At 39.3% G+C, this 19,544-nt stretch overlaps 1 protein-coding gene across 5 annotated transcripts in view; it reads right to left on the bottom strand.

The window, feature by feature from the left end:
* Positions 1–19,544, bottom strand: part of LOC149321282 (receptor-type tyrosine-protein phosphatase gamma) — a 742,038-nt gene that overhangs the window by 164,890 nt on the left and 557,604 nt on the right. For all 5 annotated transcript variants that reach the window (XM_089518763.1, XM_089518770.1, XM_089518749.1 and 2 more), the window contains exons 7-8: positions 13,315–13,472; positions 8,343–8,535 (exon numbers count right to left, since the gene is read on the bottom strand). In XM_089518763.1, the coding sequence (XP_089374889.1) occupies positions 8,343–8,535; positions 13,315–13,472 (351 nt within the window). The remainder of the gene's footprint in view (positions 1–8,342; positions 8,536–13,314; positions 13,473–19,544) is intronic.

Here is a 19,544-nt window from a genome sequence, read left to right as displayed (position 1 = left end):
CTTTTTAACTTTGTAAAAATGCACCTAGCACTGTTGTTCACTTAGCACATGCACAGGTCTTGTCACTACAGATAGAGCCAATCACTGGGAGAGCTAAGCAGACCATGGGTACAAACAGTATTCTGATGGCAGCTAGGCCATGCATACAGTATTGACTCTTCGGGATAGAAAAAAAATTCAAAAACGTTTGAAACCCTTGTGAAAAAACAGGTTTCTTCATTGTTGTCAAACCCTGATGAGAAGAATCCAAAACAGGGAGAATCTTCACAATTAGAGACTTCTTCTACATAAAAAAAAACTGCAGGTGTTCAGGCCACTTTTTTGTTGCACACAAAACCCACATTCCCTGCCCAGAAAGCAGTATTTTCACCACAGAAAATAGCTTGTTTTCTTTTAGCTTGGGTGTGGAGAAAATGGTGTCTCTCCCAAAAAACACAAGTTTCCTTTATAGAAGGCTTGCTGTATGACGAGGTGTACTGGCTGCCTTTTCATTTTGAAAATCATGGGGAAAATTGGGGGGGGGGGGAGGCAGGAATTTTCCCAGTATGGCAGAGACTGAAAAAACAACAACTGGCACATTCACTGGCCAATGAAATATGCTTAGAAACCTGTTGGTTAGTCTCAACTAGAGTAGACCCATTCCAACAACTGTGATTCAACACATAAATAAACCCAACTGATTCAATAACTCTACTTTAGTTTGGACTAAAATAGGATTTAGGCCTATATCTGCCACAGAAATTGGTCAAAATGCCAGGTTTCTTTAAGTGGTATATACTCATAAGGAGATGACAGCTAAGAGCCAGTCAGTAAGAATGGGATCCACATGTTTCTGAGGATGGTCTTTCCAAGAGTGAAGTCTCTCAACCATCTCACGGTCAACTGCTTGCAGGGAAAGCCTCCTCTAAAAATACTGAAATGGAATGAAGTGTTTGATCTCACAAATGGTTTTCAGACTAAGCCATACAAACACTTTGCAAGTAGTATGCGATATGCCTGAGACTGCTAACTTCACAGCATCATCACAATCATTCAGTAGGATCAATAAGCTTATCCATGCATATATATATATATATATATATATATATATATATATATATATATATTCTGTGAGAATCAGACCTGAAAAATAGCTTTGCCCAAATGGAATTAGTCAGTTCCCTAATGTTCCATGCATGGAGAACATCAATCAAAGATATAACTTTTGCTTCAAAGAGCTGTTGACCAGGCATTTTGTAGTGCAAAGGAGCTTTTTGGTTTTAGACTGCATGTAAAGGACAAATGCATGTGAAGGGACAATGCTAGGAAAAGTGGAGGGAAGGAGAGAGAGAGAGAAAGACCATGTGCTAGATGGATGGACTCAATTAAGGAGTTCAAGGGTATGAATCTGCAAGAACTAAGAAAAGTAATGGAAGATAGGGAATCTTGGAGATGTCTCATCCGTAGAGTCACCATGAGTCAAGGGTAATAAACAACAACAAAAGGGACAGAGTCAATTTTAGACTGGGAAAGATCTGGGTTGGAATCTTGTTGGTGAAAAAAATGCTAGTCTACAACGATGAGGGTGCAATAGAAGGAAAAAGGTAAAGGACCTAGGAGACCTTCTCTCATTGCTGCTGCATGGCATTACAAAGTGCAAACACTAGTATGGTACATGAACAGGATTCTGGGCCCTCCATTCACATTATTTTCTTGATCTATACAATGCAAATATGGTAAGATTTTCCCCTGCCACAGTGTGATAAAGGTCAGAGACTTAATTAAGTTGTAAGATTTTGCCACATTAACTCTTTGATAAATTGGTTATCTGTATTGAGACAAGCTCTAGGTGGCATATCGCAGTCTTTTTCCTGTGGGAAAGCTTCTTGGAAGAAGAGTTGGCATATAAGTATGGAAAATAATACACACATTTAAAAAGTAACAGATATATATTTAGCATCTTGTCTTGGGCCAAACAACAGCATTTCTTTTGCCTCTTTCCCAAGTTGTCACATTAGAAAGAATTAATCGCATTAGTACAGCTGCTTTTTTGGGCCCTGTAGAGTCAGAAAAGGAAATTGGCATCCTGACACAAGCCTAAAGGAAGATTCAGATGAGTGGTACACAGAAAATGGACAAAGTTCTTAAAGGCACAGGAGCCAAAGTCAAAGTGGGTTGAACAGATATAATGGTTTCCTGGAACATTATACACATTTTAACATTGTTTAATCCCCCGACATCATGAGGGCGCCCATGACTAGTTTATCACATCTCCTCTCTGGTTCCCCCTACTACATTCCAATACTTATTCATTTGGTTATCTACTCTTCATGGCCTTAAGCAATGCTCTTCCTCCTGCCTTTATCCCCCAGTGACTATAGTTAAAACTTAGCTTGCCAGCTCATCTCTATATCACAAGGTTTTGAATTTCAATCGATATTCTCACACACAATTGGTTTACATAGGTCGGGCTCCATTCCACCTTATGCATCTGAGGAAGGAAGCTCAATTCTACGAAGGTTCATGCTACCAGCTTCTTTCTTTCAGTTAGTTTCAAAGGTGCTGCAAGATCCCTTTGCATACATACAGCTGAGGTTGACCATTACCCAGGCAAAGACCAAGTTTGATGGGAAGCACTGGAAGGTTTAAAAGACTATGGAAGACAATGTTGTTGTTGTTGTTGTTGTTGTTATTATTATTATTATTATTATTTATTTTTATAGTGCTGTAAATGTACACAGTGATGTACATACAAATGATCAAATCAATAAAAATGAAACCTGTCAATAGCGCACAATCTACAAAATATGTATAAAACAATAGGTAGTAATTTAAAATAGGATTGGTTAAAATAAGCAGGCAACAATTAAAAACATCAACATCAACTATCAATCAAATATCAGATAGATAATCACACAGTGCCTGGGAACACTTCCCTGAACAGGATAGTCTTCAACTCAGATTTAAAAGTGGTCAAAGAAGTGATGATCCATGTTCGTGGGGGAAGAAGGTTCCAGGTGTTTCAGGGGCATCAAGTGAGAAGGGACAAATCTGGGATGGGGCAGTGGAGATCCTAGGCTGGGACAGAAGATCTTGACTACTAGAACGGAGGGTATAAGTGGGAATGTACGGAGAAATAAGTTCAGATAAATAAAGAGGGGCCAGCCCATGCAGGGCTTTAAAAGTCAACAACAGAAGCTTATACTGAATACGGAAGAGAAAGGAGAGCCAGTGAAGGGATGATAATAAAGGAGAAACATGGCCAAAGGGGCGAGCGGATGTAATGATGTGTGCCGCTGAATGCTGAACGGAAATTAAAGGACAAAGATGAGAGAGAGGAACCCCTGTCAGAAGGAGGTTGCAGTAATGTAGTTGGGAGACCACCAGAACGTGAACCAGAGTCTTGGCAGTGGAGGTCGAGAGAAATGGATGGATTTTAACAATGTTGCAAAGAAAGAATCTACAGGCTTTGGCTGTGGCCTGGATGTGGGGGATAAAAGACAGAGAGGAATCAAAAGTGAAACCAAGACTGCGGGCTTCCTGGACCAGTCGAATAGAGGTGTTGTTGACAGAAACAGAAAAGGAGTATTGAAGGGAAGACTTAGGTGGAAAGACAAGAAGCTCCGTCTTGGACATGTTGAGCTTCAAATGCCGATGACGCATTCAATGAGAGACAGCTGTAAGACAAGATGAAACTTGCAGTTCAAGACTTGGAGAAAGGTCAGGGGTGGAAAGATACAGCTGAGTGTCACTGGTGTGCAGATGATAGGAAAAACCAAAAGATCTGATAAGTTTTCCTAGGGACAATGTGTAAAGAGAGAACAGTAGGGGACCCAAAACAGAGCCCTGGGGAACTCCAACAGATAACTGAACAGAAGACAAAGCCTGACCACCCGTGACCACTGCAAAAGATCTATCTGACAAATAAGATTTGAATCAATCAAGAACTGAGTTCAAGAACGTGAGGTCAGAAAATATATCAACTAAAAGACAGTGATCCATGGTGTCGAAGGCAGCAAATAAATCAAGAAAAATAAGAACAGAGTAAAGGCCATTCGCTTTGGCCCATAAAAGATCATTTGAGATCTTAGTGAGGGCTGTCTCTATAGAATGTCGTGGGCGGAAACCAGACTGAAAGGGATCTAGAATGGAATTGGCTTCGAGAAACTCAAGACAACAAGAATAAACTACCCGTTCCAAAACCTTAGAAAGAAAAAGAAGAAGAGAAATTGGACAATAGCTGGACAAAAAAGAGGGGTCAAGAGATGATTTTTTCAGAATTGGGAAAACGAGAGCATGTTTAAAGTTCAAATGAAAGGAGCCCGTAGAAAGAGATAGATTAATCTGTCTTTAGTATTTGACTGGATTGACTCTTCCAACCAGGTGGACATCATAATAAGATGTCAGATCAGATGTGAATCATCTGACCTGCTTAAGAGGCAGCACAAAAATGATTTGAAAGTTTCATGTTCCCAAAACCCAAGAGGATCAGTACCAGGTAGTAAGAGGATCAGCTGTAGATAGTGTCTCTCTGGAGGGCAACTTCAGCAGCTCCAGGGGCAATATTTGCTCTGAGATCTATCAAAGGCCATGTCTCCACCCGACAAGACTTCTTATCTCATTTATTACAAAAGCAGCAGTGACTAGAACTTCACTTTTGGTTATAAAACAACTCTGAAAGACCTGCTTGCAAATAAAGCAAAGCCCTGTGCCCATGGACCTTCCAGGATGGCAATGATCTCTTCCCAATTTTCCAACAGGGAGGAAATTCTGAGAGCTGCAAAAAATGATAGAAGATGTGCATAAAAGGTGACTAACCCCTGCTTGAGACCATATAAGCAAGGGTTGGGCAACTGTAGCACATCTAGGGGCTAATTTTCTTCTCATTGGACCCACTGGAGGCCAGGGTTTTACTTCTGGTTTTTAACACACACATACACACACGTGCTAGGAAAGGAACCTGTTTAAAGAGTGAATTACTACTCCTTGAGGGATGTATGTGGCTCCAGGGCTACCCCAGCTGTCAGGCTACAAGAAGGGGTGGATGAAACCCCCACTTATTCCATGGACCTCTTTTTGGGGTGGAAGAAGAGACTCTGGCCTGTTACAGACAGCCAAAATAAAGCTGCTTCGAGTCACAGTGGAGGTATGGTGTTTCAGTGATGCATGCGTCCTAAGAGTCCAGAAGTCACACCAAAGCCACGCTCCAGCCCTAAGGACTGGAGCGTGGCTTTGGTGTGGCTTCTGGACTCTTAGGATGCATGCATCATTGAAACACCATACCTCCACTGTGACTCGAAGCAGCTTTATTTTGGCTGTCTGTAACAGGCCTCTAAAAAGAACATTGTGACCAGGAGCCTGAAGATCTCAAGGGAGTTAATCAAAATATATACATGGGTTTTGGCACAGCCATCAGGATAAGGACTACCCCGACATTCATAAAAACTGTAAAGCATTTGAAACACTATGCAACACATTACCAAGGTGCTCTCAAAAGTAAGAACAAGTGCATTTATTCACTTTATTATAATGTAAGCTATTACTTTTTGTTAGCGCCCTGTGGCAAGCAACTCCTTGTCAATAAATATTAATGCTTCTGAATGAAGATACATCAGTTCCAATGTCTCATAACCAGAGTCATTACTGGGACTATGCAATGGTACATTTTTGATTAACAATATTCTTCAGTTCACTTGTGGTCTTACTTGCTTCTCCCAAAGCTACTGTTTTTGTGCACATATGTATGTATGTATTGGCATTCAGAATAAATACCAAAGTCTCACTCTCTTGAGTCCTATAGTCCAAAGAGGGCTGCCATGGCCTGTTTATTTTGTTTTGATCTGTTCTCCACAAATTAGATGTCTTCCCTGGACAAACCACAAAGCTCATGAGCTCAGTTTGTGTGTTTTGGATAAGCAATTATTCTAGCATTGCGCTGAGTCCATGCACCTCGGCAAGGATGCATGGTACCTTTCTATGTTGCTATTAATGTTTCTTAATAGCCAGTGGCTACTGGAACCAGTCTTGGCTGAAAAACAGGGTATACAAAGAATTCGTTGACTAATTTAAGTTGGGTTTGCTCAAGAAAACCTCAAAGAATCATAGATTTGGAAGAGACCACAAGGACCATCCAGTCCATCCACCTGCCATGCAGGAACTCTCTATCAAAGCATTCCGGACGATGGCCATCCAGCCCCTGCTTGAAGACTTCCAAGTAAGGAGACTCCACTACACTTCAAGGGAGTGTGTTCCACTGTTGAATAGCTCATAGATTCTATTGTGATTCATGGGACTCATGCATAGGGATACAGAATTCTAATTTTTTTAAAAATCACCTATTATTTAGGAAATAATATACACCTCTAAACAGTTTTGTGTATCACTGACATCTGTCCTTAAAAGTTTTCTGTTGGTGCAAAAAGGATATAGCTGCAATGGGGAATGTCATATTACCAGGCAATATAGGAATTTGGGTTCTTCTAAAGCAGCAAAGATGAAATAAATCTGAGGAACTTCTGCTTCTACCAGCAGGGCTATCATATCACCCCTTAACCTTCTCTTCTCCAAACTAAACATCCCCAGCTCCCTAAGGCGTTCCTCATAGGGCATGGTTTCCAGACCCTTCACCATTTTGGTTGCCGTACTTTGGACACGCTCCAGTTTCTCAATGTCCTTCTTAAATTGTGGGGCCCAGAACTGGACAAAATATTCCAGGTGGGGCGTGACCAGAGCAGAATAGAGTGGCACTATTACTTCCCTTGATCTAGACACTATACTTTTGTTGATGCAGTCTAAAATCGCATTGGCCTTGTTAGCTGCCGCATCGCACTGTTGACTCCTGTTCAATTTGTGGTTTACTTGGACTCCGAGATCCCTTTCACACGTAGTCTCATTCAGCCAGGTGTTCCCCATCCTATATCTGTTCATTTAATTTTTCTGCCCTAAGTGCAGCACCTTACATTTCTCCGTGTTGAAATTCATTTTGTTAGCTTTGGCCCATCTTTCTAATCTATTAAGTTTCCTTCATAAACTCTGGGGGATAACAAAATCAGCGGAGGTGGCAAAACAGTGACTGGCCTAAGAATAGGACAATGCCCTGGTGTTGGTTTGGTGGTTCATTATTTTCCTGTCCCTTCCCTTCCAAAAAGGTTTCCCCCTTCTACTCTGTCAGTGTCTAGTGAACATTCCTTGGCATTCTGGTTTACAGAAACATGACTCTAAAATATACACAACACCAGCCACCATGTGGGTCATAACATTCATGTGGTGGAAACATTTAATCTGTTGTCTGTGTGTATTGGCCTAAATACCCTAAAAGTACCAGATCACAACTGATCTTGAAAGCTAAGCAGAGTCAGCTCTGGTTAGTACTAGGATGGGAGACTGCCAATGAATACCAGATGCTGTAGGCTATATTTCAGAGGAAGGAATGAGCAAAAACACTTCTGAGGATTCTCTGCCTAAGAAACCCCTTTGAAATTCATGGGGTCACCTTAAGGCTACTTGAAGGAACATACACACACTTTATGTATGAGATTAAGAGCCTGGTTCAAGTACTGTATATACCATTCCAATTCAGCGATTGCAAAAGGTGTAGTACAAAAAAGTAACTTTTCCAAGCTCAGATACACCATAACATGAAAATGTTTCAGCATTTCTTACTATTAAAGATTTGTCCAGTATTATCAGTTCAAATTTGAATGGGGGCTGGTCTGAAAGAATTTTTCAATTTGGTGATATTACCTAGTACCCTGACTTCACCTTCTCCCTCACCTCTTGCTTTTCAATTATGGAAATGCAAGTCTGATTCCCAGGTTTCCTAAGCCTAGTTTAATATGTGACTTATCTGAAAAAGATGTTTGAAGAAAGCATATTAACAGAAAGTGCAACAATATATTATTTACAGATCCCTTGGTATTACTCCCTGAATATTTAGCTCTAGGAAAAATTACTTTTTTAGATTACAACTCCCAGAATCCCATAGGCCTGTTACAGACAGCCAAAATAAAGCTGCTTCGAGTCACAGTGGAGGTATGGTGTTTCAATGATGCATGCGTCCTAAGAGTCCAGAAGTCGCACCAAAGCCACACTTCAGCCCTAAGGACTGGAGCGTGGCTTTGGTGTGGCTTCTGGACTCTTAGGACGCATGCATCATTGAAACACCATATCTCCACTGTGACTCGAAGCAGCTTTATTTTGGCTGTCTGTAACAGGCCATAGTGATCATAGCCAGTGAGAATTCTGGGAACTGAAATCAAAAAGTCATTTTTATAAGGTCTTTAAATACCCAAATGGAAAATAAAAATAAAAAAATATAGCCACAATACACATTCCCCTTTTCTTGATGGTCAACTAGGATCTACCTTTGGAGGCTTCAGTGCCAAGTGGATTTTCGAAGATGCTGCTTGTGACTTGGTTCCAAGCATCCTTCACAGCAGACTTGGAAACCACCCTGTTGTTCAGGCTCTGTTGAGGCCGGAAATTATTCCTCAGATACTCCACGGATTTGACGTGGTCTTGCTGTTCCGTGGTAAATATGGAATAAAATGCTTCCAGCTGAATGCATGAATAGAAGGAAGAAAAGAAAAGAAAAAGAAAAGGGTTGGGAGGGAAGGTCATTAATTAGAAAAACAATGTGGTGAAATCTGGGCAGCTGATAAGAATGCAAAATGGCAGGAAGTACTGATGCCAAGACTGATAAATCAAACAGGAAACCAGGCTGCCTGCTGAAATCACTGCCAACAGCCTTATCTAGCCCCATTTCTATCTTGCCAAGCAGCAGCAGTAGAAAAAAAAAACACACTTCAGAAACCTTCTACAAACTTAATCTCCAAGGGAGGCAAGAGACTCTTCCCTAGTCCCTGTTTACTGGGTGCACTTACAAATATATACAGCTCTTTCTTTAGTTTTGAGCTGCGTGGAGTGTGTGTGTGACTGGTGTACTATTATGATGCCAAATAGGGCCACACATTGATTTTCTGCATAATATAAATCACAGCTCAGCATACAGCCATTCCATCTTCCCATTATTCGTATTTATAGCAGTATCTTGAACAACCAGCAGTTTCTACAGCACAGATGCCTACTGTGCTGCACATTACAGATACCGTAAACGCTGGACCCTGCTAGACAAAGATAAACTCTTGTATGGGGGGGGGGGGGGAGATGCAAAGGAGAGGGACCACGCTAATGACAGGGTGACACTTTTGTCTTTTGAGTTATCTGTCGATGTGAACTAGCCTTTCACAACTGGGGTTTTCCAAATGTGATGGACTACACTTCCCACCAATACCCACACAAGATACGGTAACTAGATTATGGGAGATTTAGTAAAACACATCTGAAGAATGCAAATTTGGGTAAAGCCACTCTAACTGCTAAGATACATGGTTGTTACTTCTTGCAAAGCTTTAGAGATGTTTTATTCCCCAGAGTAGTCTAACAATAAGATACTATCTTTGGCAACATCCACATTGTTGCCCCATCAAATATATACCATAAAAGTGTTGACAACTGTGCCCAGAGAAATATAAACATTTTTGTGCAATTTTCTCCCCCCCCCCCCCCCTGAAATGGCAAAGACTGTAGCTGGAGGGCTGTCATGATTCCTCAATCCAACACTTTGCCTTCCTGTCTCCCAGGGAAAGAAAGGTTCTCTCTCTCATTCTCTCTCTCTCCGGTATGCCCAAAAGAGTCTGCTTCTCTGCCAAGAGTCGGGAATTCAGCTGAGTATAAAGGAGTGAAGGCCTCATCTGTCTCCTGAAGACATTTGGAGAATGCTTCCTGATTTTTTTTCTTTGTTTCTTGGCCCTTCCTAGTTAGCTGGACTCATTTCACAAAAAGAAAAATGCATTCCTGCTTTCTACTAGGAAGGTTGAATCTTGTGAGTTCCAATCTCATATGCTTAAATCAGTCTAAAGCTGCATCTGCACTGTAGAAATAATGCAATTTAACATCACTTTAACTGCCATGGCTCCATCCTGTGGAATCCTGGAATTTGTAGTTTCTTGTGGCACCACAGTTCTCTGACAGAGAAGGTTAAACATCTCACAAAACTACAAATCCCAAAATTTTGGTGTTTTTGGATAACTTTTCATGTTTTGGAGGAATTTCATTTTTTCAAAGCATTGTGTTCTGTGTGAAATACAATGTTGTTTTCTCACACAAAATTTTATACTGTTTTTGGCAAACCTACTATCAACATGTGAAGTCAAAGGCTTTCATGGCTGACATCCATAGTTTTTGTGTGTGTTTTTCATGCTATGAGCCCATGTTCTGGGAAGGATCATTAATTAAATAGACACTCTGAAGCCTTGCCATTCAACAACAGAACAATATACAGATTAACATGTGAATTGCTTCCTCTCAACCAACAGTATATATATACCCAACACTCTTCCATGCCAGCATTCTCTGAAGATGCCAGCCACAGATGCTGGTGAAATGTCAGGAATAAACTCTTCTAGAACACGGCCTCGTAGCCTGAAAACCCACCAAAAAATAGTATCAACAAATGGTGTTTTTTTGTTTTGTTTTATTAAAAAAATATTTTTGTTTGTGGGAGGGAAGAAGGTGGTACAAAATGTTTACTAGGAGGGCTATTCTTGTTTTCTGGTTGAAGAGTGTGTGTGTGCGTGTGTGTGCGTGTGTATGTACAGGGATCCAGAGGGATCCAAGAGGGGAAAAGATCTGCTGTTAATAAAGTGACTGATTGACTAATTGATCTGAAATCCAGAAAAAGGCAGAAAGCTGCATGTGGCCTGCAAGCTACAACCCTCACCACTGCGCAGTTTAAATTATGAACTGTTTGCTGGGAGATAGTTGATAACATAATCCATGTATGATCAAGTTCCATTAAATATAAGGACATAGCAAAATGGTGTCCCTTATAAAAATGAAAAATCAAGGTTTGATATTTGAAATTTATACTTTTTTTGAACATTTTCAAACTGTGTATAAGAAGGGCTGACGGTATCCTAGTTAACTAGTTATTTTCCATCTGTTAGCCCAATTTTACCCCACATAGAACCACAGGGGCAAAGGGAGCCACAGGGAAGCCATGAGCGTGGAGATGATCTTTGGTTCAACAGAAGAAAAATAGTAAAACATTGCTGAAGTAGTATTACAAGAATAAAGGAGAAGTAGAGCTAGACAAAGGCAGGAAGTTAGAAGCTTTTAAAAATCCCATTAATTGTTGCAGATTAAAAACAGTAGGTCTGTCATTTTTCATTTGGTTATAGGGACACACTTTAAGGAATGCACTTTGTGAGTAAAAACCATTAAAGGGTTACAAAATATGGCTTGTTCACATAATATCCTCCTCCCACTTCATTTAATCTCATTTAATTTGTCATAACACAGGAAAGAAATGAGTATTTATAGATCTCCAAAATGCCCAGTATGAGGTAGGAATGATTCTTTGCAATCAGGGACGTAGCCAGGATTTTGGGAAGGGGGGGGGGGTCCAGACTAAGTGCCACCATTATAATGGGGCTTGGGTACGGCGGCACAGCAGCACACACCATTCATTTTATCTAACGGAAGGGGGGGGTCCGGACCCCAAGAACCCCCCCCCCCCTTGGCTACATCCCTGTTGCAATCCATGTTCTGCTATCTGTGTACTTCTGAAATGGATGTGAGATTTTTCTCTAAGTATTGGTAGGGTTAGCCAGACTACATGAGATTTGTGAACTGTTCGCTGAGTCACTAGAATTGTAATAGCTCTGGCACACTGGCTATATAGAAGCCAGCATTTGTTGGCATTTAATTTGAACATAAACAGATTGATGCTGGGGTTTATCTAGACAGGCAGCACACAATTATTCAATTTTAAAAGTGGCAAAAAAAACCCCAATTCTGAAAACTAAACTTCAGTGCCAAAGAGAAGCAAAACAAAATGAAAAAGGTCAGTTAATTTGATTTAATCCAATCCCTGACAACAACAGACACTGAAGACAGGATAGTACAAGCAGTTAGAAAAAGGCAAATGATCTTGGTGTGTCCTCTGAGTAAAATGATTGAGAAGCAGCAGGATAACTGATGACTTGATGCTTTCATTTACCTCAATCATGTGAGGGTTACTGAATATTTACACTCATTCATTCAGATAAATCATTGACTTTTAGACTCTTAGACAGTTCCATCCAAGATGCGTCTGTTGCAATGAAGTACATTATTACCATGAGCAAATAAAAGGCAGAACAGAGTGCAGCAAGGAGACATTTTGAAAACAAAGGTTTTAAATGTCAAAGCCTTTTTAATTGTTAAAACACTTAGCTGCATTCCCACATTATTACTCTGGGATGCCTCTCAATGAAAATGCCACTCACTGCCTTGATCTACAATAAGACCGTCTATACATTCATTTTAGGAATCTGTACATCCATTCCAGAGGCATGTAACAGGAAACTTGCAACATTGCTAAAAACAGACAAAGGTGGCAAATCAATGAAAGCATCACATTCCTTACTGAATTATCAGTACTAAATCTGTATACGTTAAAATTACTTAGTTGAGAAGAAATGTGAAAGCAGAAGAAGAGAGAATGTTTGTGTAAATGTTTAGAGGGCATTTAAATATATTTAAACAAAATTTTAATAATTCAGAGGATGGAAAGAGGATGCTATGCTCTATTACCAATTTTTGTTAAGTGGTTTCCAAAATAATATAACAAAAGCAACACACTTTATTTTCTATGAATACTATTCATGTACTTGTACCCTTTTAAAAAAAATCAGTTTTCTTCACCATGTCAAAAAGAAAGAGAGATTGTAATCTGGCTATAGCTTTAGTAAACAGGAACTGAGTGGAAAAAATGAAGACTAAGAAAAAGAAGACAAGTATGCAAAGGGTTCTTGTAGCACCTTTGAGACTGTGTGAAAGTTGTTGTAGTGTAAGCTTTTATAGACTTGGCCTATCTCCTCAGCCTGGTCTATCTCCTCAGTTCCTCAAATGCATCTGGTTATGCCTTTTTTACTTTCATATGTTTTATATAGTTTTCTACTGTTTCTAGCTAGATTATTTTTATTGTTTTTAATTATTATTGTAGGTTTAAATGATTTTATCTGTGAGTTGCCTTGTGCTACTTTCTGGGAGAAAGGCAGCATAGAAATAAATAAATAAATAAATAAATAAATAAATAAATAAATAAATACTTTCCTTATGCATCTGAAGAAGTAGACCAAGTCTAAGAAAACTGATGCTACAACTTCTTTCACACCGTCCCAAAGGTGCTACACAATCATTTTGCATAGTGATATTCCAGATTAACATGACCATGTCTCTGAATAAGATGACAAGGAAACCTAGGTAAACTCTTTGTGGTATTAAACATACCTGGCGATAAGAGATGGGGACTGGCATGCGAAAAACTATCCATTCCACAATCTCGCTGCAGGGTGGGGTTGTCAGGGACCCTGCATACCGATAGTAACTTCCCAAAGATGCAGGCAGGATATCCCTTAACACAAAAGGATCCAAGAAGGTCTCTTTCTCTGGAACATAAGCAAACAAATATATATTAGAAACAAATCGTATACATTTCAAGCAAAGCTTAGAAGAATAAATAAATGCCATCTATAACTGAGCTGCAACAAGCTGATGCTCTGCAACTGCTCAGTTAAAAAGTTAAGGTTTCCCCTTTGACATATTTGTCTAGTCATGTCCGACTGTTGGTGGCAGGGTTCATTTCTGTTATTAAACCAAGGGAGCCAGCGTTGTCAAAGACGATTCTGTGGTTATGTGGCCAGCATGACTAAATGCCAAGGGTCATGACTAGCTGTTACCTTCCCATCAAAGCAGTACCTATTGATCTGATTGGACTTTTACATGCTTTTGAACTGCTAGGTTGGCAGAAGCTGGGACCAGTGATGGCAGCTCTCTCGGTCACGCAGGATGTGGGCCTCGAACTGCTGATCTGCTGACCTTGCAGTTGTCAGTTGTTGTCTTAACCCTAAGCCACCACTTCCCATAAATGCTCAGTTCCTCAGATCCAAAACACACTGCAGAAATAATCCATTTTGAGACTGCTTTAACTGCCCTGGTTCTATGCTAGGGAATTCTAAGGAACTGTAGTTTTATGAGACATTTAGCTTTCTCTGTTGAAGAGCTCTGGTGTCACAATAAACTACAATTCTCATGGTTCCCGAGCATTGAGCTAGGGCAGTTAAAGCAGTTTCAAACTGGATTATTTCTGCAGTGTATTTTGGACCTCTGTCTTTATATTCATTCTTCTTAAAACCCATTTTCTAAGCTCTGCTTTCAGTGACAGACATGAACACTAGTCAAAATCTGTTCCATGCTGTATGATGATTCGGTTTCCTTATGCTTAAAGACAGCTCTTTACATTCATATAAGAGTCAACACAAGTCTGCATTTTGCATTCCTCAGGTCATTATGCTGTGCACATATGAAAATCTTCACTCAGAACAATCTATTTTAAGTGTTGCATGTACCCTAACCCTTTAATGTGCTTCACAATGAAGAAGCAACATTTTATAAAGTGCTCCTTCATATTCAAGCCCCCTCCTGCAATGAGACAGCACCCTATCAGTCCTCTTATATGTAAAATAAACAGATGGCAAGGCCACATTTTGCTCAAGAAAACCCAGTGGAATTGTCAAGGAACATGATTTGTAGTTTTTTTTTTTTCCTTTTTAGACGGCTACCTTCTTAACCCTGCTGGCATTCACGCTTGCAGAAATTCACGAGTTAAAATGAACATCTCCATAATGCTTTCAGTATGCAAAACATTCTATAATGGTCAATTCATTCATCACCACAAGTAAAACCCAGAGATTTTGACTATAAAGCCACAACGCATTGCTATTCAAATCAGGCCTTCCAAATCCAGGTCAAATCTTTAATCAGACAGGCTACAAGGATAGTTTAAACTTGTGACAAACATGATTTATCTCAGGCAGAACAGGGATGAACAAGTTCTTCAGCAATGGAACAATATTTTTACATCAGACATGTATCATAAGCCAGACATCCTACCGAACTTCAAAATTTAAATGCATTTAATTAGCATGATGTAAATATAGATTCAGTTTTCACAAACTTGGTTTATGAATTTGGAACATGTGTTACACTTGTACTTAAATATTATGACTATGAAACAGCCTTGAAAAGAAGAGCAAATAGAAACAAGGTTTTTTAAAATGTAAATTTAAAACAGCAACCAAAAGAGCAGGAAATTATACAAATAAATGTTTAGATTGCATTAGCAAACTACATTCCCAAACTTTCTTTTACAACTCTAAGAACAAGCAGGTTGCTTTGAAATGTTTGAGTAGTATGTCATGCAAAAATTACCTAAACGCTACACTAGGTAGGATGTTCACCCTCCATCTTGAAAACATGGATATCATATTAACTTTTTTACCCGAGCAGTCTTTTAAAAATCCTGGCAAAGAACAGAATGGCTTTAGGGGACACACAGGGCAGCATATTATAATTCATAAGTTTGTGAGTGCCGTGGCAATTGCCAGTCTCATTTTTTTCTAAAATAGATATCTTTACATTCCTATTACTAGTTGAGGTGCCAAATAAAGATGCCAACATGTGCTGGGAAGTGAAAATAGTTGCACATAGGTCCACTAGAATACATTCAACCTGGTTGGTGACATTCTTCTTACAGCAGTGGGAGAGATCACAGAGCATGAGAGATACACTCACAGACATGGTTTGCCACACAAGGTGGATAGAGTGATAAAACCATCCATGTCTGCTTTGACCACATTAAGACAGATTTGGAATTTCTCTCTTTCCCTGTTTTGTTTTCTCACAGCTGTAATGTTCACGAACAAGCTGTCTTGCTGCATTGCTTGTTTTATTCCCACATTTATCTATTTATTTATTTTATATGTTGTCTTTCTTGCAGAGTGAGATCCAAGGCAGCTCACAGAAGCAAATCAATTAAAATCTATAGTGAAAATGTAAAATAAAAATAAAAAAAAAATTAAAAGAAGCCACAATTAAAACAATATAATTTTTTTAAATACAAAAAATTAAATAATAAATAATAAACACATCTCTCAATGGTTTAGAAAACTCTCCTTGGTGCTGAAACAAAAAGGAGTTTGCCTGTCAGCAAACAGAAAGCAGGGAGGGGGCCAGCCTAGCCATCCATGGAAATGCATTCCACAATGCAGGAGCATACACTGAGAAGGTTCCAAGCTTGCAATGGTGGTGGGATCAAGAGAAAGCCTCCCCTTGAAGATCTTAATAATTCTTGCAGGTTCATATGGAGAGAAACAGTCTTTCAAATAGTCAGGTGACCCTTTCTGTATGTTCAATCTCCCAATAGTGACTAGATGAGACAACAGACACGGAGGAAGAGTATTTACACTCTCAACACTGGACTCAGTTGATAGTTCCCAAGGTGTGATAACCCCCAGAGGAAGTTGTGTTACCAGTGTCCTCAGATTCTGGGGACTGTATCCCAAAAACTTCGGTTGAACTATGTTTGAGTTCTCCAACAACATGAAAGTCTATTAATGCTTACAAAATCAGACAATGCATCTTTAAATGAAGGATGGTTATTTACTGGTAGGAGCAGAACATGCCAGCCGATTTCAGCTATTTTAACTTCAGGGTTAAATCTGATTGTTTGTCCTGACTAGAGCTGGGCCATTGAGTCAATGGGATCGAGACAACTGTTGAGGTATCAAGTCGCTATTTTAATCATATATTTAATTTCAATCTTAACTTCCTGCCAGTACAACACCCAAGACTGCTCAAAATAAAATATTAAGACAAAATTTGGCTAAAAATTAGTAATTGTATTTTTTAAATGAATGAACTATCTTATTAAAAGCAGCATTAATTTAAAACAATTGAAAATACTTAAAACGTAACAATGAGGAAAAAATTACAGTATCTCACCCATTAAAAGATGCTTCTACAGCAACCAGTTAATAGTCAAAAGCCCATCTAAAAAATGTTATTTCCCTGCTGTGGAAGAAGAGAGAGAGAGGGAGTAGCCTAGTCTTCCATGAGTAGGAGCAGCCAGAGGAGACTCTTTCATGTTTCCTCAACATGCCTCTGACAATGGCAACAGAAGGCCTTCCTGTGATGATCACAAAACTTGAGTAGGGTCATAGGTCTAATAACTGAATTAAACCAGACCTTGGAAATAACCAATTAATTGCCCACCTAATTATTAACTAGTTAGATTTCCCAAACAACAATGTTCAACTCATTGGATTTTTTTGATTGATGCTAAAGCAACCTCCAACATCTAATGAATTAATTGATTATGAAGTGTCAAAATTTATTAGATTAAATAGCTCTTCCTCTGGCAGATTCAGAGAAACAGAACAACCTAAGGAAAAGGATTGGATTGGAAGAAATGCTTCCATTTGGAAGAACTGGGATTAGACTGGAAGAAATACTTCACACAGCTCTACTGATAGGCGGCAGAAACCAGTACAGTAAGTGGGAAGCACTCAAAGAACTGGGATTGAAGACCAACTGGAAAAAAAGGTAAAAAGAAGAAAAAAGGAGATCAGGTATGGAATGGAGTAAGATGAGGTACTGACTTGTTTGCTTATTTCTCCAGACACAAAAGACTGATGTGTCCATCACAGCCTATTATCCTGTGTGTCTTTCAAGGGATGGAGGTTGCTTTAACTTTCTATTCTCTAGCTCTATTGATTTTATTATGGTTTCTATCGTATATTCATTATAATATATATTATTGTATATTTTTATTTGCGGTGAGCTCCAATGACCCCTTTTGCAATCTTTCAATGTATTTATTATTGCTCACAAAGTAGTAGACACTTGTTAACGAAGTTAAAAATTTTCCTCAATCTCAGCCCTATTTCCTCTACTCTCGATTTCTCCCTCTCCTCCAATCTATTCTGCTTTCAGAGCAGTAACACACTTTTGAGGTTTTTGGTAGTGTTGAACTATTAATTTGAAGCCAAAATAAAAAATTCGTTAAACCCATGTCATATTTACAGTAGTTAAATCCATGTCTATTCAGAAGTGAATCTCACTGAACCCTTATGCATTGTATCACTTTTATTATTCATTATTGTGTTTATTATTGCTCACACAATTGGTTGCTTGGATAAGCAATTAGAAAGTTTTCTTCTTCAGAGGCCTGATTTCCTTCTCACTGGACTTTTGTTGCTCCCCTCTCCTCACCCCTCCTACCCTACTTTCTTCCCTTCCCATTCTTCAGTACATCACATACTTGGAGAGGTTATGTAAGGTTGGAGTTTATGGAGCTAACTGATACAGTTAGCTAAATTCACACCCTCCCACCTCTACCTAGGTCTTTAAAAAAAATACTCAGATCTACTCAAGTCTCATTGAATTAATTGAGGAAAATGTGTGCTCTACCAGTGATCACTGCAATCATAAACATCCTGTCTTTCCGCCAAGAGTGAGTCTCTAGGCAGTTTACAAAGCAAACAAACAAGTAAAACCAGATCATTCAAAGGACAGGGAGTGAGAAGGTAGACAGCACAGAGTGATTCAGTTCTGGAAAAAAATTAAAATGTCAGCGTGTACTCAGAGGCACTCAGAACATTTCATATTCAGCAGTCTTCAACTTTGATTCACTGACTGATCTTTGTAGACAGCCACTTATTGCTGCAATTGCAGTGGATCAGTATCCTCTACCTGAAACAAACATGTTCTCACTAATGTTTAAGACCACTCCTTAATAAGTGTTTGAAGGGCATGTGATCAGTGTACATATTGGCAATGGTGGGATGGGATAGGATAAAAAGAGGAAACAGAACAGAACGTCATTGAACAGAGTATAATATGAAATCCCATACTTAGCAAAACCTTCCTCAACATTACTGTTTCCAGATGTGTTGAACTCCCACTATCTTTAGGCAACAATTGTGTTATAGGCTTTGTAGTCCATCTGGGAGGAAAATCCAACTTGGGGGAAATAAACTTTAAAATAACAAAACAAACACCCATGAAGGTGCTAATTACAGGGTCACGTGGTGAAAAAGCCCATGCCATTCCCTGGAGAATCCTATAGCCTATTCTGAAAACTAACATTTTTTTAAATAACAAGTTAATTAAGGATAACTTAATTAAATGATTTCCAATATATGTGTTGGCAGTAATGAATTACTCTCCCAATTTCTAATGTTTAACATCATCAAATTAATTTTCAAACCTAATGTTTCAAGCTCTGATTTAGCCTTTGGTGAATTCCAGCATGCTCCTGCAATGGCATCGGAGCCTCACTTGAATAGTCAAACTGGACTTGACTGCTCAGAACTACTCAAGGCCTTGCTTGTGCCTCATGCTTGCCTATTTGTGCTGGACCTTGGGTTTGGCCCTAAATTCCCAAATGAATCCTTGCTCCAGCCTACACCTCAGCTTAAACTCACCATCTGGAACAGGATGCATATAAATAAGAGTCATTTCACAATGAATCAACAGACAACTATAGCTAGTTCTGCTCCTCATAGTGTCATGGAGAGATCTGAATGCACCTTGGCTATCTAAGTTGATCAGGGGGGTGGAAATGAAAGAGAGAGGGCACTTTGAAGTTATCAGACTGCTAAACACAGTCCACATGATAC

This window comes from Sceloporus occidentalis, unplaced genomic scaffold (assembly GCF_023333645.1).
Source record: "Sceloporus occidentalis isolate IW3139 unplaced genomic scaffold, rSceOcc1.0.p SCAF_1, whole genome shotgun sequence".
NCBI classification, from domain to species: domain Eukaryota; kingdom Metazoa; phylum Chordata; class Lepidosauria; order Squamata; family Phrynosomatidae; genus Sceloporus; species Sceloporus occidentalis.
The sequence above is the reverse complement of the archived record's forward strand: the minus strand, read 5'-3'. Positions and strand labels throughout refer to the sequence as shown.